At 55.1% G+C, this 24,190-nt stretch overlaps 1 protein-coding gene across 1 annotated transcript; it reads left to right on the top strand.

Annotated features, from left to right (window-relative positions):
- On the top strand, positions 1–22,417 carry PLEKHO2 (pleckstrin homology domain containing O2). The gene is made up of 6 exons (XM_020882393.2): positions 1–135; positions 6,287–6,436; positions 11,066–11,182; positions 15,657–15,761; positions 17,268–17,366; positions 19,407–22,417. The coding sequence occupies exons 1-6, from the start codon at positions 124–126 to the stop codon at positions 20,421–20,423; spliced, it is 1,500 nt and encodes a 499-aa protein (XP_020738052.2). The 5' UTR covers positions 1–123; the 3' UTR covers positions 20,424–22,417.
- Positions 22,418–24,190: the final 1,773 nt, after the last annotated feature.

The raw sequence follows: 24,190 nt of genomic DNA, 5'->3' as shown, positions 1-24,190 counted from the left end.
AGCCAGCGGGACAGAACGCGCAGAGCCGCCGCCCGGCCGGCGGTTGATGGAGGTATCGGAGACCGCGCGGCGCCGGGAGTGAGCGGCCGAGCGGTCGAGCAGCCGGACCTCAGCGGACGCGTCATGGAAGAGGAGGTGAGGGCCGGGCCAGTCGGGGGGCCTGGTCTGGGGTCTTTGAGACTCTTGTGGCGGTTGGGGTCCCTGGCTCAGGCCCTTGTTCCAGCCAGCCCCTCTCCTGCGGCGGGTCTCCGGACACCCCCACCCACCCTGTCCACCCCAATCCCCCAGGCAGAGCCTAGGCCCGATGAGATGAGGCAGGAGCGGGAGTAAGGGATCGCAGACCCATTCTCCTTCATTATTTCTGTCTTCTCCCACCAACTGTGGTCCTGGTGGTGGTGGTTGTTCCCATTGGACAGATGGGGAGACTGAGGCTCCGGTGAGTTTGATGACTTGCTGAAAGTAGCCTGAGTCGCTGGGCTCGAACCTTTGTTATCACCGACTCCCTGTGCTGTCCACGTCGGATCCTAAAAGGGCACAGTGTGCGTGTGTGTGTGTGTGTTGTGGTGGGTCTGTGGGTTCTGGAGTCCTTGTCTCAAGGAATCTTGAGGCTGTGGCCCTGTCTGGTGGCTGGAGGACAGGAGAAGTTGCGTTTTCTCCCCTAAATCCCTGTAGGTCCTTTATCCCTGGTGGGTCCAGCTTCTTCCCTGACTAGGTGTCAGGCCCTGATCAGGGCTGATCCCTGCCCCTGCCATCCTCACATCCCTGGAGGGCTGATTCCCTGGAGGAGCTGGGCAGCTGGACCAGCAGTGGTCCTTGAGCCTCCCTCATTCCCCTCAGGACCTTCACGTCTGGAGTGTGGTCAAGCACTCTGTGACCCCCGCCCTTTACTTGCAAACTCACTTCTCTCAGTAGCCCCCTCTTCCAGGCACACTGCCAGCACTTAACGTGTGACTGTGGAATGAATAAACTAGGGAGGAGCCTGCTGAGACTAGAGGATTTTGCTTCTGGTCCCCCAAGGGGGTCTCAGCTTCTGCCCCTCCCAGACTGAGGGGAGGGGCTGTGTCTTTGCCTGAATAGGTGGGGAGGAAAGATGAAACTTCACTCTTGGGGCAACCCTGGCCAGCTGGGGACCAGACTGCCTGTGTCCCCATCCGTGCTCATTTCCTTGCTTCCTGGGACCACTGTTCAGGAGCAGCTGGGGTATCTGTCTGAGTTCCCTTAGGCCAGGCCCTGCACTTCTGTGGGATGGTAGATAAGTCACTTCCCCTCTAAGCCTGCATTTCCTCTTCTATAAAATATTGGGCTGGTCTCCTCCCCAGGTCTTGATTGTAGCCCCTTCTCTCAGAGTGGGTGGAAATAGGGGCACAGTCAGGTCACTATGATTTGCTGTGGTTTCTTGTGGACAGGGGTGGGGCTCTCTTACCCTTGTGAGGGCTGGGCTTCTTCTCTTCCTCTCCTCTTCTCCCAGAGGATGTGGGACAGGACTACTCGATCTCCGATCTGCTCTGGCCACCGCACTCCCCTCAATTAAGGGAAGTTCTCCTGGGGCCTCCTCGTCCAATGGCTTGTCTGGTGGTCAACCCAGCCCTCTACTCCTCTGGTCTTGAATCTCTAACATTGCCATTTCCTAACTCCCAGATGCCAAAAACTCCCTGCATACCTAGGGTATCTAAGGCCTTGCCCACTACCTCCCTACATGGCCAGGGGCTCCCTGTTCTCTACCCTTCCTTTGGCATCCCTCTTTTCCTCTCATTTCTTCTCCCCACCACTTCCTCTTCTTTCTCCAGGCCTCAGTACCCATCCTGCTTTTTCTTAAACCCTGCATAGATTGTAGTCACCTTCTCTGCCCCATGACCCCCGGCTGGCCTCCTCACCTCACTCCCAAATGACTGCCTTTAGTTCTCCCCCTAGCTTTGAACTTCCTTCCCAGGCACACTGGTGCCAAGCCCCCTCAGTGACCTCCTCCATATAATAGGTTGGTAGTTTCATCAGGCTAAGGTTTGGTGCGGAAGTGCAGGTCTGGGCACCGGGCATCTGTCCATCTGTGTTCTCAGGGCCACAGTTTCCCCATCTGTAAAATGAAGGAGGTGGGCAGTCCAGAGATGTGATGGTTTATGTGCAAAAGCTTTGAAAGCTGCAGTAATCAGTGTGAGGTTATTGTTGCAACTGGACTCAGGCTTTCCTGTCTCCGCCCTGGGGTTCTGCCCCCTCCTCTCAGTCATGCCTTTCCCTGGCTTGGCCTCCAGTGGCACCAGGCTGCTCCTTTGCCCTACCCATCTAGAGAGAGGCAGAGCAGTGGCCTGTCCCAGTACGGGTTTTGGGACCTTAAGCTAATCTTCGACTCTTTCTGGCTTGCACTTTCTCATCCTGTAGTGAAGGGGTTGAGAATGTAGAGTCTTTAATGCCCTTCTCTGGGCCAAGATATGTGTCTCCTTTCTCACAATCCTACCAAAACCCTTCCTTCTGCAAGGGCTTCCCAAACTAACCCCAAGCCCTTACCCTACCAGAGAGCCAAGACTGGGTACCCGTCTGGGTAGGTTCTAGAGCCCTCCCAACGGACTGGGGTCCTCTCAAGCAGAGGATGCCCACCCAGCCCCCAGACTGGGGATTTCCCTTGTGCGGGGTCTGTGTTGCACCCATCCGACTGGAAGTTCCCCACGCAGAGCCTGTGCTTCCTCTCTCTGATTGCCCCATCACAGGGCTCTGACATGGTGGGTTCTTAGCAGAGTTTGGTCAGAGCATCATGGGGTTTAGTCCAGTCCAAGAGCAAAGGTCATTATCCTAAGCTTTCTGTGATGTGAGGTGCCAGCAAGTTCTTTTCTGCTGGTCTGTCTCTCCCTGTAATGGAGCCCTTTCTGTGCCCAGGGCTGGGTTGACCTGGTATCTTTTTCTTTTTCTTTCTTTTTTTTTAAACAAATGACCCAGAGACCCTCCCCTTTCAGGCAAAGCAGAGCCAGGCTGGTGCCCAGGGGTTCCTCAGAAGCTGCTCACGGTGGGCCTGGGGAGGGGCTTGAGTGAGGGTGGGTGGGAGAGGAGAGGGCGAAACAGGAAGAAGAGTGGTCAGCTGGTCAATGAGAGGGGAGGAGGCCGAGAAACTGGGGTGAGCAGGACAAAACCTCCCCTCTGAGCCCTACCAAAGGGAGGGGCCGCTTATTAAAACTTACTGGGGCATACATAGCCAGCCTCCTGGTGAGAGAGTGTCTGAGGGGCAGGGAGAGGGACTGGGTGAAGGGTGGCAGGACTCTGACCTCCAGCCAGGCCTGTCTGCTGGCGGCTGCTGTGACTGATTCCTGGCCAGGAGACCCTCCCATGGGTTTGGGTTTGTGCCACCTCCAGTCCCTCAGTTGTCACCCCCATCCCCAAGTGCCTTGTCTCAGCCCCAGGCTGATATCCACATCCCCAAAGGCTCCGGACTTGCTTCTGGCTCAATCATGGCAGTCACTGGGTACTGCTCTGCTACTCGCAGAGAGGATGCATCGGGACACAAGCTTCCAGCCTTGCGCCCGGGAGCTTCCAGCTGGCAGGAAGTTTTCACATCTCGGGCTGTGGGTGAGGCAGGCAGGAGAGGTCACAAGTAGAGGGGCTGTGAGATCCCATGGGGTCGTGGGTGGGCCTCTGGAAGCAGGAGGCGAGCTTGGAGCTCAGAGGTGGGAGATCTGGGCCACTGTTCTGCAGTCTTCTGTAAGAGAAGCCTAAGTCTGCAGGTGGGGTGGGGGTGAGGGGGGTGGCCAGCTGCTGTAGTTTCTAATGGAGCGGTGTGATGTGTCAAATGTGGGGGTGGGATTTCCCTTGTCCCACTTTTTCCCCTCCAGCCCTGGGCCTAGGCCAGGTTGCAGGGGTCCCTGAGTGGAGGAGGCCCCAGTGGGTCACACAGCCCATAGGGCTGAACACAAGTGATGACAGTGTGGGGCTTTGGGTGCATAGTAGGATGCTAGAGCCCCCCCTTCTTGTCAGAGGGCCCCGAAGTCCCTTCTTCTGATCAGGGTGGCTCATAACTAGCCTGTCAGCAGGCCTCTCACTTCCTCATTCTCTATCCGGGAACACCATTTGGGACCATTCCACTTCTCCATTTCTCTTGCCATCTCTAAGTTAGGGAGAGATCTTTAGGGGGGCACCTCATATTCCTGGAGCTCCTGGGGGCATTGAAGCCCAGCAGCTGAGCCCAGATAGGTCTTGTCTTGAATTCTGAACCAGGCCCATGGACAGGGTCCCTGAGAGGCAGAGGGAAAGGCAGTGACGACAGTAACAATGATAGCTGTCATTGACTAAGTTTAGGGGGTCCTAGGCATTGCTTTATATGTTGTATCTTTTTATTTAGCAACAAACATTTATTGAGCACCTACTGTGTGCAAGACACTGTCTAACCACTGGGGATACAACAGTAAACAAAACAAAAATCCCCGGCCTTACAGAGTTATAGTCCTTGCAACTTCTGTCAGTATCATCACATCACTGATGAAGAAACTGAGGCTCAGAGAGATCATGTGACTTGCCTCTGGTCTGCGTGACTTGGGCTTCAAAGCTCAGACTCCTGACCATTGGAGTGTGCAGTGCAGTGGGGGAGGGGGCCACAGTAAGGACCAGACTGGGGGTTCCGTGCTGTGATGGAGCTCAGGGAGGCCATGCCCTGCCCCTGACTCTTCTGTCTGGACTTGTCCTTCTAAAAGCATCTGTGGCCAGAGGATATCTCTGGGGAGAGATGTGCTCCTTTTAACTGGAGTCCCCTTTTTTAAGCTTTATGTAAATTATAAAGTAGTCAAAATTAGTCAGTGCTGATTTCCTTCTAGCATCCTGTAGATTCTGTCATGCTCTTAGCCCCTTCTTCTCCACCCTCCCCTTCACACTCAGCACTGTGGGTACCAGTCATTGAAGCAAAGTGGTTAGCAAACTGGGTGTATTTTTATTTTCATTTCACAGGTCTTTCTCAAGCACCCATTATGTGTAAAGAAACAGTACTGGGTGCTGGGTACTAAATGTGAATTTGACCCCACCTGGTAGGCATATTGGAGAAGGCAGTGGCACCCCACTCCAGTACTCTTGCCTGGAAAATCCCATGGACGGAGGAGCCTGGTGGGCTGCAGTCCATGGGGTCTCGAAGAGCTGGACACGACTGAGTGACTTCACTTTTACTTTTCACTCTCATGCATTGGAGAAGGAAATGGCAACCCACTCCAGTGTTCTTGCCTGGAGAATCCCAGGGACGGCGGAGCCTGGTGGGCTGCTGTCTATGGGGTTGCACAGAGTCGGACGTGACTGAAGCAACTTAGCAGTAGCAGCAGATAGACATATATCTGGCACTCAGCTACCCAGCTGAGTATCCAAGAGACACGAGATGTCAGTGACTGGCCTGAAGGCTTCAGGGTGGCTGCCGTGTCCTCGAGAAGGGTTTGAGTTTACCTCCTGTACCTGCCTGTGGTTGAAGGCAGCCCTCGTCAGGTAGGGTGGCTGCACTAAAGTCCTGACCTGGGGCACGGATGAGGGCAGTGGAACCTCCTGCTTTGGGGCCGGATGCAGGGGCTGCCGAGAAGGCTCTCTGGAAAGGCAGGGGTGAGGAGGAAGATTACCACTCTGCCTGCCTGCCTCCTGCCCCTTCTGATCCTGCTTGGACATCCTTTCCTCTGAGAGGCCGTCCTATGCCACCCTGACCTGAACCAGGTCCTCCACTATCCTGTCTCGCTCCCTCCTCTTCACTTCACTTTCACTGATTGCTTCATAGCATTTCACACTTGTTCGTGTGTTTATCTCTGGTGTTTATTTGCTCATCTTCTCCTTCCCCGCATTGCCAGCTCTGAGAGGGCAGAGATGTGTTATTTTTATTCTTCCCTGCCTACTCCAGCACCCGTGACATTGTGGGTGCTCAATACCACGTGTGTTGATGTGGTTGCATGAATACACAGGAAGCAGAATAGTGGAGGGGAGTGCGAGGTCAGAGGCCCAGTGTAAATTCTGATTTTGTCCTTCCACTGGTGTGACTTCGGTAAGTCACCTTCTCTGTTGGAGCTTCAGTCTGCAGTGACATGTGGATGAGGATGCTACCACCTAGGAGCGTAGTTGCCTGGGTTAAATGAGGTGGTCTGTGTAAAACATAATACAGTGACTCAATATAAGGTGCCTGCGGATATTATTGTGGCTGCTGTTATTATTGCCATTTCTGATACTGGATTGAGAATAACTGCCTCAGGGGTTGGGGGGGAAATTCGCGCTGGGTGATATCCAGCAGAGGGATATGTCTCTGTGTGGCCTCAGGGCAGCAGCCCTCATGGTGTGTCCGAATGCTCCATTACAGGGTGTGAAGGAGGGGGGCCAGAAGCCTCGGAGCGCGCAGACAGCAGACAAGGCTGGCTGGATCAAGAAGAGCAGTGGGGGCTTCCTAGGGCTCTGGAAGGACCGCTACCTGCTTCTCTGCCAGGCCCAGCTGCTGGTCTACGAGAATGAGGTAAGGACCGGCCTTCTCCTCAGTTTGAGTGTTTTGCGTTGGGGAGTCAAGTGGGGGCAGCCCAGGCCAGAAAGGGATCCTGGACCCGGGACTGGAAGGCCTGTTTCACTTTGGACCTGCTGTGCCACCTTGGGCAAGTACCTGGTTTTCTCTGGGTCTGTGCAGTACAAGGCGGTACCTCTAGGTGTGAGTGTAGGGCTCCCAGGTGAGGGCTATTTGAGGTGTATGTGGGTAGGGATGTGTGCTTCTCCTCAGCTGGCCACCTACTCTGCAGCTTGCTATCCTGGGGCTAGGTTCCACTTACGTGCAGTTTCCAGAAACCCAAAGCTTGCTCCACTCAGTAATGAGAGTAGAAATAATACTTACTTCTCATGCTTGTTTGGCGACCTTGCCTACCGCTCTTGGACGATGCTCACGACAGTCCGTGAAGAGCAGCCATCATGTCACATTCTACAGAGGAGGATCCTGAGGCCCAGGGTGGCCAGATCCTCTTCAGCGTCTCAGTGAAATAAGGTCAGGTCTAGCCCCAAAGTCAGGGAGCTCTCCATCCAGCTATGCCAGCAAGTAAACTCTAAAACTTGTTTTTTATGGAAATCCTCTAAAACAGGGGTCCGCAACCTCCAGGTCAAGGACCGGTACCTCTATCGGATCAGCGGCAGCATTAGATTAGAAATAAAGTGTACAATAAATGAAATGTGCTTGAATCACCCCAAAACCATCCTCCCACCCTTGCTCCATGGAAACATTATCTTCCACAAAATAGTTCCCTGGTGACCAAAAGGTTGGGGACTGCTGCTCTAAAGCATGTTGGATATTCTTGTCTGCCTGCTTCAGCAGAGGATGCTGGCCTAAACAGTCTTCCTTAGTAACTCAGTCACTGGTGAGCCGGCCGTTCCTACTGCCAGCCTGTACTTTTCAGCTTTTCTTTCTCCTTTAACATCAAGCTTCCGGTTGCCTCTTTTGCTGTCCTTGTGCTTCTCATAGTCTCCGCATCTTTCTGCTTCAGACTCGTGCCCCTTTTCATTTTGACAGGCTTGGAATTTAGACAGCACAGCACGTGGAAGTTGTGTGTCGAGTAAGTGTTGATAAAGTTCTGGGTGAAGACCTGAGGCGAAAAGGTGGTCTTTACTTGGGAATGCTCTCTGTGTTCTGGGGTTGAGGCTGTAAGAGGGCTGTCGCTGTGTGCCTCTGACCAATGGGTGCGGGAAAGAACGGCTGGGGACAGGGGAAGGGGGATCCTGCCTGTTCCCCATCAGCCCTGTTAGCATGCCTCAGGCTGACCTGGTCAATTCGTCCTTGTCCCAGGCCAAGAGAGATCTAGGCATTTAAAGGAGCTGCCTTTGCGATGCACCTCACCTTTCCTGACTGAGTCTCCAGGCTCAAGGATCTGGGGTGTCAGAGAAACAGCCAGAGAAGGCCAAGGGGGTGAATCGTGCAGACAGTCCCCAGGCGTTCTGTACTGCCACCAAATTAGGATATGCTGTGGTGGCAGCAGGGGGCTATTTTTATAAGTAAAGGGGGCTGTCACAGCCTCCTCCAGTCCCAGCTACCATAAGAATTGAGTGACAGGCCCCCAGCTGTCAGCTCGTCAGGTGCTGCCAGCCTTGTCCTGGGCTACCTCTACATCTGGCCACGTCTGGGAAGCAGGAAGGATTTCACATCCCCTAAACACGAAAAGTCTAAATCACGCTTTAAAAAAAAATCACTATTAAAAACCTCAAGGCGGTTTCAAGAACTTAGCACTCGGGGGTGGGGGAGCTTGGCACAGCAGAGGGAATTGAGAAATGTTCAATTCCCCTTTCTGATGTAAGGAACTAGGCGAGTGCGAATGACTCTTGGCTGTTTCTTTGCTGTCAGTGAGGCTGACATTCCAAAAGCGCTGCCCCCGCCCAGTGCCTGCTGGGTTATCCGATTTTTCTGAGCTGCAGAAGGGCCAGATGATTCAGCGATTCAGGTTGAGAGGAGACCCAGGTCAGGCAGCCGTGGGGAACTGGGTGGTGGAGATGGACTGACCTTTTGTTTCCAGACAGAGGAGGGTGTGTTTGGGCCAGTTATCTTCCCAGTGGGGGCAGGCCTGTGCACATGGGGTAGGTGAGGATCTCTCTCTGGGATCGGAGGGCGGGGTGGGTTTCTTCCTGGAGTCTTTCTCTGAGTCAGGCATTCAGTTTAGCAAACTTTTCCTCTGGAGACCTGTTCCTTAGGAGAAGGCAATGGCAACCCACTCCAGTACTCTTGCCTGGAAAATCCCATGGACGGAGGAGTCTGGTAGGCTGCAGTCCATGGGGTCGCAGAGTCGGACACGACTGAAGCAACTTAGCAGCAGCAGCAGGAGCTGTTCCTTATAGGGCACTGGCAGGGGAACAGAAAGGAGACACAGGCAACAGAGGTGGAGAGAGGTGTCTCCAGGGAGTTAGGACGTCCTTCCCCGTCACAGCGTGTCCCTAGCGCCTAGTAAGACGCCTGCAGATGGGGAATGTCAGAGGGGAGAGAACACTGAGGCTCAGGCTTGTGTGGGAGAGCAGGGCAGCTTCCTGAGCAGGTGGATTTTACCAGCCTTGTGTTGAGTGCAGACACCTGCAATGGATTGAAGACTAAGGCTTGGAAAGAGGTGCAGGGAGGCAGGAATGGGAAAAGATACTTGTTTGAATCTAGATGGGAGAGACAGGTCACCCTAGCTACCTGTTGCCCTTTCTCCAAGGGGCTGAAGAGAGAGTAGGTCAGTGGTTACAGACCTTAGCTGTACAGTCATCTGCTTTGGAAAATACTAATGTGTGGGCTCTGTCCTCCAGGGATCCTGATGTAATTTGTCTGGGATATTGCCTGGGCATGGGGATTTTTAAAGCTACCAGGTGCCACCAAGGTTGAGAATCTCTGGTGTAGGGCAGAGGTTTGCAAGCTTTTGCAAACATCACAGTCACCTCGAGGGCTTGTTAAAACTCAGATTGCTGGCCCATTCCCCCAAGATTATGATTCAGTAGGGTGGGGGCTTGAGGATGAGCATTCTGAGAAGTCCCCAGGCGATGTGACTGCTGCTGGCCCAGGTACCACACCTGGAGGACCACTGGTGCAGAGCAACCTGCTGCTCGGGCCCCTGTCCAGCCTGTGGCTCTGGCTGGAAGGAGTGTGGTGTGCTGAAAGGGCTCTGGCTTGGAAGTCAGAGGATGTGTCTTTCCATTTGGCACTGCTCCTATGTTTGGGTCTATGTGTGTTCAGTTGCCAGTCATGTCTGACTCTTTTGTGATCCTGTGAATTGTCACCTGCCAGGCTCCTCAGTCCATGGGATTTTCCTGACAAGAATACTGGAGTAGGTTGCCATGTCCTTTTCCAGAGAATTTTCCCGACCCAAGGTCAAACCCGCATTTCCTGTGTCTCCTGCATTACAGGTGGATTCTTTACTGCTGAGCCACTGAGGAAGCCCGTATTTGGGTCTGTGCCCAGGGCAGATCTCTTTGCCTCCAGGTCTCATTCTTTTTCTCTATAAAATGAGGCAGATCCTGGGATTCTAGGGTTTCAGGGTGCTTGAGGGACTCTGAAGATTCAGGGGGGCAAAAGGGCTTGCTAAGTGTCAGGGTTTCTGAATAGATGAGAATTATCATGGAGGGAAATTGGGGTATTTCCTCTGCAAAGAATTGAGTCAACTGCCTCCCTCCCAGATATTCCACCCAAAACTGTGGAGCCCCAAGGTGGTCCCTGGTTGGATGCTCTGGCTGGCTCTGCGTGGTGTCAACAGCAAGAGTTGACTTCACTTGCTGGCCAGTCTCCCAGGGCGTGCAGCTACTTCCCTGGAGTCTCCAGGGCTGTGACACACCAAGGAAGCTATTTCGGCCTGGTCTTCCCCAGAAGAGGAAGCAGCTGACCACCATGGAGGGAGGAGCATGTCCTCGGCTGCTTGCTGGAAAGGCACCTGGGCGGTGGAGCCCAGGAGGAGAATACACTCAAGAGCCAGGGCTGGTGTGTGGGAAGGTGGCCCAGGCAGTGTCCAGAGGTGGCTGAGAAGAGACTGGTCACTGTCCTGGCCACCAGCCCTACTAGAGATGAATCCTCACGGTGGCAGGCTTGGGATGCTCTTGAAGGAACTCTTGCCCTGTCTATTGTGCTGGCCATGGAGAGTGGCCTCTCACCCTAGGTGAAGGGTCAGAGGAAGAAGATGCCCAGTGGGGAAGTCAGCTCCAGATCACTGTGGTGAAGTCAGGTCATATAGCCCCAAACAGCTTCTCTCTAAGTGGCTCTACTTGGAAAGCCTTTTCTTCCTTTCAGCGTGCTCCTCCTGCCAGGCCACCTCTTGCACTGATCTCTGCTTGGCTTCTGGGCCTGCACAGACTCCCAGGCACACTTGCCTAAGCTCTTACAGCTTCCCCTGTTTCCTCCTTTGGCCTTAGGCACATCTGAGTCAATCCTGCTACCTACCTTTGTGCTGAGAGCCCATTTCTTATATGGATGGAGAGCTTTGAGGACATCCCTCCAACCAGTGTAGACTGAACTTCGTCTACTTGCCGGGTCTGAATGCCACTTCTTGGTGGTTGATTGGCAGCCCAAGGGCCCCCTCTGACCAAGTGATGCTGTCACTGAGTGGGATCAGGATCTAGGGGCATCTGGTGCTTACTGTGTTCCCTCTGTCTCCCTTCCCAGGATGAGCAGAAGTGTGTGGAGACAGTGGAGCTGGGCAGCTATGAGAAGTGCCAGGACCTTCGTGCCCTCCTCAAGCGGAAGCATCGCTTTATCCTGCTGCGGTCCCCGGGGAACAAGGTAGGGTTAAGCCCGCTGCTGGCTGACCTCCCTCCAGGCCAGGGTCTGCTGGGGAAGGTCACCCTGGAAGGGTCTCGAAACAGTCTGGGCCCGTGGATACAAGCCTGCCGGGTCTCTGTTCAATGTGGTGGAGGCTCAGACCCAGGTTCTGCTGTGGGTGGGACCTTTGGCTTGTTTTGGTCTTGGAGCCCCCAGCCCCTGGTTGACAGAGGTGCGTTTAGGGCTCTGCTGAGAGCTCCACTCCCATCTCCCCTTCTAGGCCCTGGGGTCCACGTTCCCAGGCTGTAGTTGGAAAGTAGTGTTTGGGAGGTGGGCCCTTGGCATTCTCCCACTGCCTGGACACGGGAGACCAGGGGCTGAGGCAGGAAGGCTAGGGATGATGTCTTCACCCCACCAGGCCTCGGCACCCTGCCATAGTTAGGCAACCACACCCTTCCTTCATCCCAGGCCTTCCTGGGTGGGCCACCCCTCCTACCTTCCATCCTAGCTTCAATGCTTGGACCCACAGCTGCAGCTTTCCTCCGTTCGCATTGTCCTTGCTTGGCTGAAGCTGGAGGAAGTCTCTTGCCCGAGAGGTTCATTCCCTGGGACAGGCTGTGTATGTGGACAGAGTTCGCTGTTTGCACCCCTCATCTCTGGCAGGGAATCCGGGTGGGTGTTGCCACGTGGCGGAGTTTCACAGATGTCAGGAGGGAGATCAGCTTGGAGGCTGGTGTACACAGTGCTGCTTGCCAGCTCGCGCCCATCTGCAGCTGGGCCGTGCTCACCCCAGCTTCTGCTCATCATGTGGAGCCTCACAGAGAGGGGCTGAGTCACAGAAGCTGGGGGCTGGGGAGCGGGCCTGGTCTGGGCTTGCCCCAGGTCATTATGATTCTCTCGTAGCTTTAAGGGCCAGGAGCCTAGTCCTCTATGGTCCCCAGGGGGAAGACCATGATGGCTTGATTCAATAACCTTCTGTCCCACTCAGTGGTAGGTGGACGCAAGGAAGCATGGAGCTCTGATCCTGGGGATGGGGTTGTTCCAAGGTCAGGAGCAGGTTTCACTTGACTTCTGCTGCTTACGGAAGATGGGGAGAGCAACCATATTTTGGTCTTTCAGGCCCTAGAACCCCCACCCTGTTCTGGAGGCATGCCTTTCCCTCTGAGTGGTGCTGTATTTGTGTGTGTGTGTGTTTGGGAGACATGTAGAGTGCGCTGTGTGTGAAGGTTGGCCTGTGTGCCTGAGGCCCGTGTGTGTGCTTCTGTGTGCAGGAGAGTGTTCACCTGACCCAGGGGTTGTCTGCATCTGTGTGTCCCTCGCTGAGCACCTGTGGATGTGGGCGGAGAGGTCTTGCTTCTCTGTCCTCTGCCAGTGCCATTCTGTGGACCACCTCGTTTCTCTGAGAACCAGCTGATGGTGGGCTAGATGGTTAGGGCCCCACTCAGAGTGGGACATCACCTTCCAAGTAAGCGGCCTGTTTGTGCAGCTGCATTGTCAGCTGCTTCGCCCAACACCTTCCCTTTCGTCCTCCAGTCAAGCCGGGAGTTCAGGTTGGCTCTGGGTGACTCTGGGAACAGGACAGTGAGTTGGGGAGATGGGGCTGTGGAGTGATTGGTGGGGACTGCTGGGTAGCGGGAACACAGCCTACCCTGGTTTCAGCTCAAGGGCCCCTGACCCTCGGTACCCCAGGAGCTCACACAGAGAGTGGGGGCTCTCCAGAGATCAGATGGTGGACTGCACAGAGCACCGCTTCCCCGCCCCCAGCTCCCCCGCATCCTCTCACCCTCCTTTCCTATCGCCTTGGGTGTTCCCATCCTCAGTGAGGCCACAGGCTGGCCAGGAGGTCACATGACCCCGGCTGTCTGGTCCTGAGGCCGCCTTTTTTTCCCTCTAATCAAATAAACAAAGACTCCAGTGTCTTGCATGCCCCTCTCCCTCCTGCCTCCTCGTCCCCACACCCCTGCCATGAGGTCACAGGCAAACGCTGCCAGGAAGCAGGGTGGCCTCTGCTGGGCCTTGCTGCCCTGCTGGTTTCAGCCAGCTTGGCCCTTTCCTCTTTCCTGCCTCCTCTCTCCCCCTCCCACCTCTTTCCTCTCTGCCATTTTGTCCTCCCCCCTTTCCCAGCCAAGTGGGCCTTCTCTATGTCCAGTTCTGTTAGCGTCTAAATTCCTGGCGGGGCCTGTGCACTGGAGCTTCTTGGGAAGGCTTGGGGAGGGACCATCGGTGCAGCCTGTGGCTCTTCAGGATGGGGGGTGGGGGTGGGGCAAGAGGAGCAACTTCTTGGTTTTCTGTCTGTCCCTATTCTGATCACCCTTCTAACTGTCCCTATTCTGATGCCTAGTTCATTCAGGCAGGTGGGGCTGGATCCTGTATAACTTTGTATTCCCTCTCCTGGGGAACCCCTGGGCCGGCACACTCCCCCCAGCCTGCTTAGGTGGGCTAGCCAATGGGAAAGAGTTACAGTTTGGGTTGGGTGCAGTGGTTGGATTTTTTTGTCCCATTGAGGCCCCGATTAGTAAAGAGACCCTTGCAGTTCTCATTGCAGGTTAGTGGGACTAGAACTCTGATGTTGACTCCTTGGTCAGTGTTCATTCTCTGCTCCACTCTTGCTGCATCTTTTTCTTAGTTCAGGTGTATGCCTCTCAAGCTGTCAGGTATGCTAAGTCCTGCACCAGGCAGGGGCCCCAGCCCACTGACTCTGGGCCTGCAAGCAGAGGCAGTAGCTGGGCTGATGGGCTGCCTGGGGCCAGCGTACTTGCAAACCCCATCAAAGGGTGGAGTGGGCCCTTTCAGAGCTCAGATGCAGTGCTGTCCCTTCCTGAGCCACGAGCAGCCCTGATGGCTGGGCTGAGGCAGTTGCCAAGGTGCCCTGGGGTTTCCGACTTAGCTGCCGATCTCCTGCCAGGATCGAATTTACCCTGGTCATGCAAATGAGCATTTGGCTGTGCCTGGTGTGGGGAGGTGGGTGGGACCAGGGCCCTGTATGAGGAGAACTCAGAGGCAGCCAGGAGGAAGTTATATAACGAGGATGCTGAGGGGGCCAGGCGGGCCGTGTGTTACATAACCAGGAGAGCAGCAGGAGGGAAGGCACAATCTAACACCCGGGTGGGGATGGGCAGCTGGTGACCTGCCCGACAAAGAACTAGGGCATCTCGAGGTCAGAGAGTAGGCAGAGGCCCCAAAACGGGAACCAAGGGCCAGCTCATTCATTGATGAGCTGTTCATTCAGTAACTACTTACTGAGTACCCAGTATGTGCCAGGCCCTGGCTTTGTTGTTATTTAGTTGCTAAGTCTTGTCCATCTCTTGTGTGACTCCATGGACTGTAGTGAACCAGGCTCCTCTGTCCGTGGGATTTCCCAGTGAGTTGCCATTTCCTCCTCCAGGGGTCCTCCTGACCCAGGGATCGAACCCGAGTTACCTGCATTGGCAGGCGGATTCTTTACCACTGAGTCACCAGGGTGTTCAGTTCCCTCCGCATTGCTTTGTAGTAGGCAGTGGCATCCCTTTTTCCAGATACGGAAACTAGGACTGTTTTGTGCAGGAAAGAAATGGTGACAATTCCTATGACTGAGCACCCTGTCTGTGCCCACTTCCACATTTAACACTTTGCTACATTATTGATCTTCACAGCTCCCTGAAGTTCAGGGTCAGCCAGCTGTGAGTGCTGGTCTGTCCAGCTCAGGGGCCCTACTGCTGTGTCCGCCATGGGGGGCAGCTCCTCAGTTTGTGTGGCTTCACTCCTTCCACTCTTTCCTGTCTGACCTTGGGGTCTGGCCAGGAGGGGCCTCTCTGAGCTGCCTTCTGATTCTAATGTAGGAGCTTGGAGCTCCTGCCTGAGGTGGGAAGAGATTTGTGGCGTGGGGTGGGGTGAGGGGGGATGTGAAGTTGAGTCATGGGATTACTTCAGGCCGCCTTGACCAAGTCCCGTCCCTCTGACAAGCCTCATCTACATGATGAGGGGGCTGAAATGGACCCCCTAATGCCCTTTCTCTCTTTCAGTCCATGACTCAAGGCCAGAAAGGAGACCCTGGGACTTTTTCACTTGGCCAGGACTAGGTGTGGGGTCCCTGGGCAGCTGTAGGTGGCCCTTGTTCTAGTAGGCCTTCCCTGGTGGCCACCCTCACGTCTGTCACCTGTGCCGTGTACTCAGTCTGGCAGATGTAGACTGGGACTATATTCCTACTTCACAGAGAAATCTCAGAGGTCAGGCTGCAGTCTAGGGGAGTCACAGAGGGTGAGACCAGATCTGGGCAAGGCCGATTTGAATCCAGATCCCTGGCAGCTGTATCCATGGAGAAGGCCCCTTCTCTGATGGGTCTGTCTCTTCCCTTGCTCTGGAGCCCCTGTGTGAGACCTGATATGGGGGTCATTTTGATTTGCTTCTGACCAGCTGTGGGAAGGCAGACTTCAGGCTATGGTGGGAAGTTTCCCTAAGACCCCAAGTGTGAACCCTTATAAACGTCTGCCATTCATCACACCCATGCCTGTTGCAGGTCAGTGACATCAAGTTCCAGGCACCCAGTGGGGAGGAGAAGGAATCCTGGATCAAAGCCCTCAACGAAGGAATCAACCGAGGCAAGAACAAGGCTTTCGATGAGGTGCGATGCAGCCCCCCGGACTGCTCTGGGTCTCTTTTCCCTCCACATGTGATCTCAGAGTGAACCCTGCCCCCCGCCCCAGACAACCCCTTGATTATGTCACTGCTACAAACACTGGGGTACCTGCTATTGTTACCTCATTTAATCCTCACAACACACTTCAAAGTAAGTGTCTGTATTCCCATATTACAGATGAGGAAACTGAGGTGTAAGGAAATTTAAGTATGTGTTTTTAAATTAAAACATGGGTAGAATTTAACTGGTTGCAACTGTGCTTCCTTTCCAACCCAGATCCAGCCATAGCAGCAGGTGAGCCCAGGGCTGAGAGGTCTGGGGTGAGCTGAGAGCCTGACGGCTCACTCTTCAGTTGGGCCGTGAAGTCCGAGTTTGGCTGGCTATAGGCCAGGCCCTCCTTACCTGTCTTTAGTGGCCATCCAGTCCCCTGTCCGTAGTGGTGATGCCAGCAGGGCTGTGATTGGGCTCTGGGCAGGAAGGGTGTCCCACGGGACCAGATCTCCTAGGGAGGGTTTATCTTTGACTAAATTCATAGCTATTTGGGCTAAAATGGACCTGGGGCCACCTAGAGTGACCCTTTGGCAGAAGACTGAGGTTGATGGGGGACGAATTCTCCCAGGCAAGTTCCCTCTTAACACCCAGGTTCCCTTACTGGCAGCCATGGCTCCCAGGTCACGTCTTATGTGACTGTGTCATATTCAGCCCTTCACTAGTTTGGTAAAGTGTCCCTGTTTCATGGGAGAGGATGTTGGAGGCCACAGGAGCATGGCCTGGGCCTCAGCCGACAGCCTTGATGGAGCAGGACCAGCTGCTCCACTGCAAAGACCCCCAGGTGGGCCTGAGTCTCACCTCTGGGGAGAAGAGTCTTAGAATACCCCCATCACAGGGACCAGCTGCGCTGGGATTCAGTCTGGATTTCCCACATGACTCTCACTGTGGCTTCCCCGCTACTCCTTTCCCACATTCCTCACCTTCAGAGAGGGTGCCCTCCAGGCTTCCTGACCCAGGGGGAGTAGAGTCCCTGGTCTTTCTTGAGCTTCCTTTCAGGATCCTCAGGGGCCCTGGGAGAGTGACTGGGGCCAGGGAAGGCCTTTTCTGGAAGCCAGGTACTAGGGGATCTTGGGCTGACTCCTCCCCACTCCCCCCAGCTAAGCTCGAAAACAGCCACAGGGCTGCTTATATATTTGCAGTGGACTGAGAGATGAGGGCTGATAGCCTGTGTTGGGGCAGGAAGACTGAGGCACAGAGGGCAGCTGCAGAAGAGGGAGAGCCTTAGATTGCAGAGAGATGACAAAGGCCGTGTAGAGACAGGGTTAGAAAAGCAGAGGCCTGGACGCAGGGAGAGGCCTCAAAGAGAGAGACAGCGTGGGGCACTTGACCCTGTCAAGCAAGGAGGAGGTGCTGACCCCACCTCTGAGTCAGATCATCACCTGGGCATTTCTTCCCCTCCCCAAGGCTGGGTGGGGACTGACACGGTTTCCTCGTTCCCAGGTCAAGGTGGACAAGAGCTGTGCCCTGGAGCATGTGACGCGGGACCGCGTACGCAGGGACCAGCGGCGCCGGCCCCCTACGAGAGTCCACCTCAAGGAGGTAAGGCCTGCCCCCAGCTTGGAAGGGTTGGGGGTCAGCTGAGCCTGGGACTGCAGCTGCTTAGGTGGCAGAGGGCTGGGGGCCAGCTTGTCCCTAAGTGCTCTTGGCGTCGGGCTGAGCTGACCCTTGCGGCACAGGAAAGGTTTCAGTGGGGAGACTTCGGAGTGAGCGAGGTCCTGGGTGTAGGGAATGGTGTGAGTTTGAGGCCCCAGCAGGGGAGAAGATGTGCTCCGTCCCTTTGATTGGGAGATGGTATGGGAGGGTGGGGTTGCGGGAGGAAATTGTGGAGGTCTTGAAAGCAGGATTTGGGGGCAGGTTGGATGGAAGGGTGCATTCTAGATGTCAGTTGGAGGCCCTGGTAGTATGGGGTAGGTTGATGTAGAGAAAGGCAGGGGGCCAGGAAATAGAGGCAGAGGTAGGGCCTCCAGGCTCCAGGAGGGGTGAAAAGGGAGGGACCAGTGGGAGAGACACTGGGCAGCAAGGGCCACCTGGGCTTGCGTCTGAATTCAGGGCTCAGGGAGGCAGATGGACACAGAGGGAGGGTTGTCAGAGCGCCCCCATTCCTGGAGACCCGGGCGTGGGAGGGGGAAGGACTCAGGAGGCCCTGGACACAAGGAATTGGGAAGAAGTTATGGCCAGGGGAGGGGGAAGGGAGGAGTCCTTCCTCAGACCATTGTTACTGATGGGGGTGGATGGTGGGGGGAGAGATCTTGGAGGACAGGAAAGAACCTCAGCAGATGTTACCTTTGAGGAATGAGGGGCACAGGGAGCCGAGGAAGAGGAAGCCTGAGAGGGGTGCATTCCAGAGAAGGGCACTGGACCGTGGGTCATCAGCCAGGTTGGCAGCCACAAGTCATGGGGCAGGACTGGGGGAAAGGCAGATGGTGATGATTCAGCCCATTTTCTCAGAGAAGGAGTCGGCTTTGGACTGTCATGGCGTGCAGAGCTGGGGGTGCTGGTGCGAAGGAGACCATGGCGGGGAAGGAGGGAGACAGAAGGGGGTCTAGGCCATTGGATGGTTTGCTTTTGAGGTGAGACAGCCTGTTCATGTCTGTCAGCTGAGGAAAACGTCCTGCAGAGGGAGTGACTGAAGCAGTCAGAGAGGAAAGGCATGTCTGAGGGAGGAAGCCTGGGAGCTATGGGGAGGGCCAGCCTTGGAGAGGGGGACCCTCTGAGAAGAATTTAGGGAGGGACTCGTGTCTAATGACTGAGTACATGTATAGGCCTGGTCACCCTTTGCGTGTGAAAGGGAGTGAAGACCTTGAGGGACTTCGGGCAAGGGGCCTCCTGCACAGTCCCACTCCAGGCCCTCTGAGGAGGTGTCCCCATGACCTTGGGGCTGCTGGGTGTCCCTGTGGGCCCCTGGGGCCAGGTGGGGACAGCTGCCTGCTGGGTGCAGCTGTTCTCCTCTGGCGGTCAGCTGTGGTCTTGGGCTGCCCATGTCTGGGGCCACGTGTGATGACATGAGGAGAATGGGCACTGGCTGCTGAGCAGCTGGGCAGGGGAAGGCTGGAGAGTTCTGACCCCGAGGGCTGGCCGGCTGGACAGAAGTCTCCACGGCGAATGAGCGCAGGGTGATGCAGGAGACTCGTGTGTGAGATCTGATCCTGTCGCCTGCTGGGTGGGTGGTTGCAGAGAAGGGACCCTCCCAAGGCCTACAGCCAACTAGGGGGCTAAAATAGGGCTGGAAAGCATGTTCCCTGCCACCCAGGCCAGCACAGTTGCCTTTCAAAAGAGCAGCCTATTATATAGGCTGGAAGAAGCCAGGCTGAGGCCTGAGAGGACTCCTTGGTTCTGGCTTCCTGGCCTGTGATTCTAAAACCATGAATTTTATGGAAGTGAGGGAGATGAGAGGATTCATCAGAGAATCACTTTAGCTCCTAATCAGGGTGGCTTTGGAAGCCAGAGCAGAGGGCATGGATGGTGTGAGAGGCCAGGGGCATGGGAAGCCTGGATGAGAGGACTTGAGTACTCTTGTAGGTGGGCACAGCTGACCCAGTGGCCGGTCATCCAAGTTGATGCCATGTCCTGCCCCTGTAGGTAGCCAATGCTGCATCTGATGGACTTTCGCGTCTGGACCTCGATGTTCTGAACAGCGGGCCACCAGTGTTAGCCCCTAGCAATGATGTCGATGCAGCCCAGCCCCGGGAGACACCCCGGCCGCCCATGCCTCCTGCCAAGTCTTCCCCAGCGCCTGAGACCAGCAGTGCTGGTGACAGAATGGAGACTCCTGTGGGGCAGAGCACCCCTACCCCTGTCCCAGCAAGCACTGAGGCCCACCCTGAAAGCCGAGAAGACTCGGAGACTCCAGTGGTGGAGGACAGTGACTCTGAGCAGCCCCCCAACAGGATGCTGCCTGACAAGCTGAAGGTGAGCTGGGAGAACCCCAGCCCTGAGGAGGCCCCTGACTCTGAGAGTGCAGAACCACCCCAGGAGTCGGGTGCTGAGACTTCTGAGGCTGGGCCCAGGGAGGGTGGGAAGCCCCCTACCCCCCCGCCCAAGATCTTATCGGAGAAACTGAAAGCGTCCATGAGTGGCGTGGAGGCTTCTGGGCCAGCTCAGAGTCCTGGGGCCTCTGAGGCGTCTGCCCCAGGCCCAGCAGAGGTCTCAGTGAATGGTGTGGATGACAGTCCTGAGCCCCTCCAGTCATCCCAGGCTGCAGGCCCCCCAGGAACTCCCCCAAAGGCTGCAACGACACCCACCGCCCTGCCCCCCTGGGACCCGCAACCTCAATTCCATCCCCGCTGCTCCTCCCTGGGGGACCTGCTGGGGGAAGGCCCCCGACGTCGGCGGCAGCCTGGGGAGCAGCTGCATCGGGCTCAGCTGGAGGTGAAGGAGGCCTCGGAAAAGACAGAGAAACTGTTGAACAAGGTTCTGGGCGGTGAGTCGGCCTCCGTGAATGCTGAGACGTTGCTCAGCCAGGCTGTGGAGCAGCTGAGACAGGCCACCCAGGTCCTGCAGGAGATCAGGGACCTGGAAGAGATGAGCCAGGAAGCACCCGGGCTCCGGGAGAAGAGGAGGGAGCTGGTGACCCTCTACAGGAGAAGTGCACCCTAGGGCCTGCCGGGCCAGGGACGTTCCCTGCTGGCCGGCTTAGTCCCTCAGAGCCCAGCCCTGCCGAGAAATGTGCTTCTTCAGGCTGTAGAAGGGCCATCAGGCATGTCGGGGTTCGGCCAGGACCTGTAGAGACTCCTGGGATCCTTCCCTCCCTGCTCTGGCCAGAGGTGCCAGGCACCGCCCAGGGCTGCTGTCTGGCTGGGCCTCCGGCTCTGGGCTTGGGCTGGGAGCACACACTCGGGACGTCTGTGCTTGCGTGGTTGTTCCGAACAGCCCCAGGGCATTGGCACAGTGCTCGGGGTTTCCGGGGGCGGCATCATCTCTACTTCCCGCCCTCAATAGTTTACATTCCTGACTTCTGAATAGAGCACAGCTGAGCCCCCCTGCAGCCTCCATGGCCAGATGTTCCCAGGCAAAGCCTCATAGCAGAGGCAGCTTCAAGCCATAACTGACCTTCCCCACCCACCTCTTCCCAGAAGTGGCTGGGGCCTCTGGTCTAGACCAGAGGTTCGGCCTTCAGTTGAGTGTGACCTGGATCCCAGCCGGGGCCTCTGAAGGCAGGTGGGAGGCATCTGTGTGAGAAAGCCATTAGCTATGTGGCCCCTCCCTGGGCCCGTTTCCTATTCTACAGGCCTTCCCCTCTGGTGAGCCAGGCTTGGTGGACTCCAGGGTGGAGGAGGAACTCGAAGGGTCTCGAAGTCTCTTCCCTGCCCCTGGACCAGCTTGGGTCCAGCCTTATCAGGTTCAGGTGAACCTGATATCAGCATCAGAAAATCCTGTATGTAATTCATTATAAATCAACATTCAGGAGTGAAGCTGCCCCAACTTCTGTGCTTCCCAGATGGGATTTATATCTGGGTCTCTGGTTTCTTCTCAACCCAGACAGGTCCAGTATCCCAGTTATTTCTTCAAATGCTGATGAGAGCTGTTGGGCCTGAAATCACTTCCCTCTCCCCGTTCCCCTCCTCCCGTGGCTCCAGGTCCACATGGGCTGCTCCTCCTGAACTTCCTTGTGGAAGGAGCTTTATCACCTATCCCTTTCCTGGTCCTTCCCGTCCCTACCCCTTCCCTGCAATATCATCTCTGGCTCCGGAGCACATCCGGTCTCTGTCCTGCTGCAGCGGCTGGACTGAGGGCAGGGTCTGTAAGGTGCAGAGGCTCTGAGGGCCACAGCCGCTCCCTGGGGCCTGTGGGAGTAGGAGCAGCTTCCAACAGGCCTGCTCAGGGGTTTCTGCAAGTGCACTTTTGTTTACTGAAAGAGAGGGAGGCTCACAGCTGCATGCTTTGGCCTTCCTGCCCATTGCCCCACCCCCAGCCTCTAGTCTTGCCCACTGAGGCCTGCAGGTGCAGGTCCCGGCCTTCTTTGCTTCTACTTGGTTCTTGAGGGTAGTGGCAGGTATCAGGAGGGGCACGTGTCTGCTCTGCGGCCTGACTGGGCAGGGGTGTGGGCGAGCAGCAGTGTCATGACTCATGAGCCCCCATTGGCCTCCCTAAACCACACTCCTTGAACAGACTAGGCTCCCAGACCTAGCCTGTGTGAGGTTTCCTCATACATCAAATTAGATCAAGGTCCATCCATCTCTCCATATGTCTCCAATATGAGAGCAAGAATGTCACCAGGGGCCCACCTTCATGTAGCCCCCTGTAGTCTTCTTTGGGGAACAGCCTTCCCTCACCAGCCACCTTGGCTGGGTGAGGCATTCACCAAGTCACATCCTTCCTGGGACTAGAGCCTCAGTTTCCTGCTCTGATAAGTGACCAGGTTGAGCAAGCAGCATTGGGGCACCTCAGTGGCTTGATGCCATTGTTTCCTATGGGATGCCTGTGCCTTGGCAGCCTGGACCCACGGGGGACGCCAGCTTCCAGGAAAGGGGAGGAGGATCCGGAATATGCAGGAGCTGCCTGACTGGCCTCCTGGAGGAGGATGGCATTCCATGTCTTCTGCTTATGAAGCGCCTTTCTTGAAATTTGGCAATAAATCCCTTTTTATGGAACTTCTCTGCCACAAGCCTGTTTGTTGATGTGGAGACCAGCTCCAGGGCCTAATGGAAACAGAGGATAGTTGGTGGTTGATGAGGCCATCACCGGTCCTCCAAACTCTTTTCCAGGGCCCCCTTCTCATAGGCCAGGCTGGGGGGGGCTCACCTTCTCACAGTGCTCCATCTTCGCTAAACTTGATCTGGCCTTGAAGTCTCACCCCTTCTATCCAGCATGTTTGTACAGCCTGAGGGCTAAGTACCATAGGGAACAGTACTTTTCAGTTTTTAAAAAGTTTATTTGGAAACAATTTCAAACACAGAGAAACACGGCAAGAGTAAGTACAGTACAAAGAACACTTGTATACTGAGGTTGACCTGTTGGCTTATCTTTTGAGTGCCTTTTTTTTGTTATAGATGTACAGTTCTTTTTTGGAGTCTTTGGAGAATTAGTTATCATGCCCCTTTCCTCTAAATACTTCAGTGTGTATTTCCTAAAAATAAACATATTCTATTATTAATCATAGTACAGTTAGCAACTTCAGGAAATTTAACATGGATAGAATACCGTTCATATTCTGGTTTTATCATTAGACCCATTAATATCCTTTAATCATATGTTGCCTCCAGGGTAGGGTTGAATATTGCATAAATGTCCCTTTAAGTCTTATTTAATTTGAAATATTTTCACAGCTTCTATTTTTCATGATGTGGATATTTTTGAAGAATACAGTCCTCCCCAGCTTTTTAATAGAATAGTCCTCATTTGGGGTGTGTTGCAGTTTCACATCAAGTTAGATCAAGGTCATAGAGTCTCAGCCAGAGAACTGCACAGGTGATGTTAGGTCCTTCTCAGGACATATCTGGAGACAATCTCCATCTGCCCTTCACTGATAATGTTAATTTTGATCACCCAAAGTGTGATCTACAAATTTTTCTACTGTATAGTTACATATTTTTCTCTTGTAACTAATAAGCAATCTGGGAGACATTTAGAGACCATGCACAGGACTTCCCTGGTGGTTCAGTGGTAAAGACTCCATGCTTCCATTGCTGGGGCCACTGGTTCTATCCTGGTCAGGGAAATAAGTTCCCGCGTGCCACATAGTGCGGCCTAAAAAAAAAAAAAAGGACTATTCATAAATGTGTTGTATCTCATCAAAATTTCCCTCTAGATCTAGTCTCCACTGATGATTCTTGCCTGAACAGGCATATCCTATGATGGTTCAAAATTATTCCAGCTGTCATTTTAACTTCAGAGCCTGGTCCTGGTTGGGGTGAGCCTGGGACTCACCTGATGCCTGTGGCATCCCTCACACATCTCAGCAGGACCCAGAGCTTTGCTGAGTGCTCTTTAGAAACCCCTGGGCCAGCAGACAGCTCCAAGTCAAGCGACCAAGTCAAGTCAAGCTGCTGGCAAGGTGTCGAGTCCCACCAGGGACCTCAGTGAAGCTCAGCCTCTGGAGGCCTCAGTTTCCTCACTCACAAAGGGGATCACAGTGCCACCCGCTCCTGATGTGGGAAAGCACTGCAAGTCGTTCCCCAAAGGCCGGCTCCCTTCCTTATCTGTGAGGGCTGCTGAACAGGCCTGGTGGTCAGCACAACAGGAAGCACCTGACCCGGGACTTACTGACTGTTCTCTGACCTTCGTATTATCCCTCAGGAATTCCCCTGCCACTGGCCTGACGTGTGTCCACCATACCAAGTGGGTGGCCTGCAGAAGCAGGGGGACCCCAGGCGAATCAGTTCACTTCATCTGCGAGGGAGGTGAGGGAGAGAAGTCCCTTTATT

Source organism: Odocoileus virginianus, chromosome 6, assembly GCF_023699985.2.
Source record: "Odocoileus virginianus isolate 20LAN1187 ecotype Illinois chromosome 6, Ovbor_1.2, whole genome shotgun sequence".
Classification (NCBI taxonomy): domain Eukaryota; kingdom Metazoa; phylum Chordata; class Mammalia; order Artiodactyla; family Cervidae; genus Odocoileus; species Odocoileus virginianus.
The sequence above is the reverse complement of the archived record's forward strand: the minus strand, read 5'-3'. Positions and strand labels throughout refer to the sequence as shown.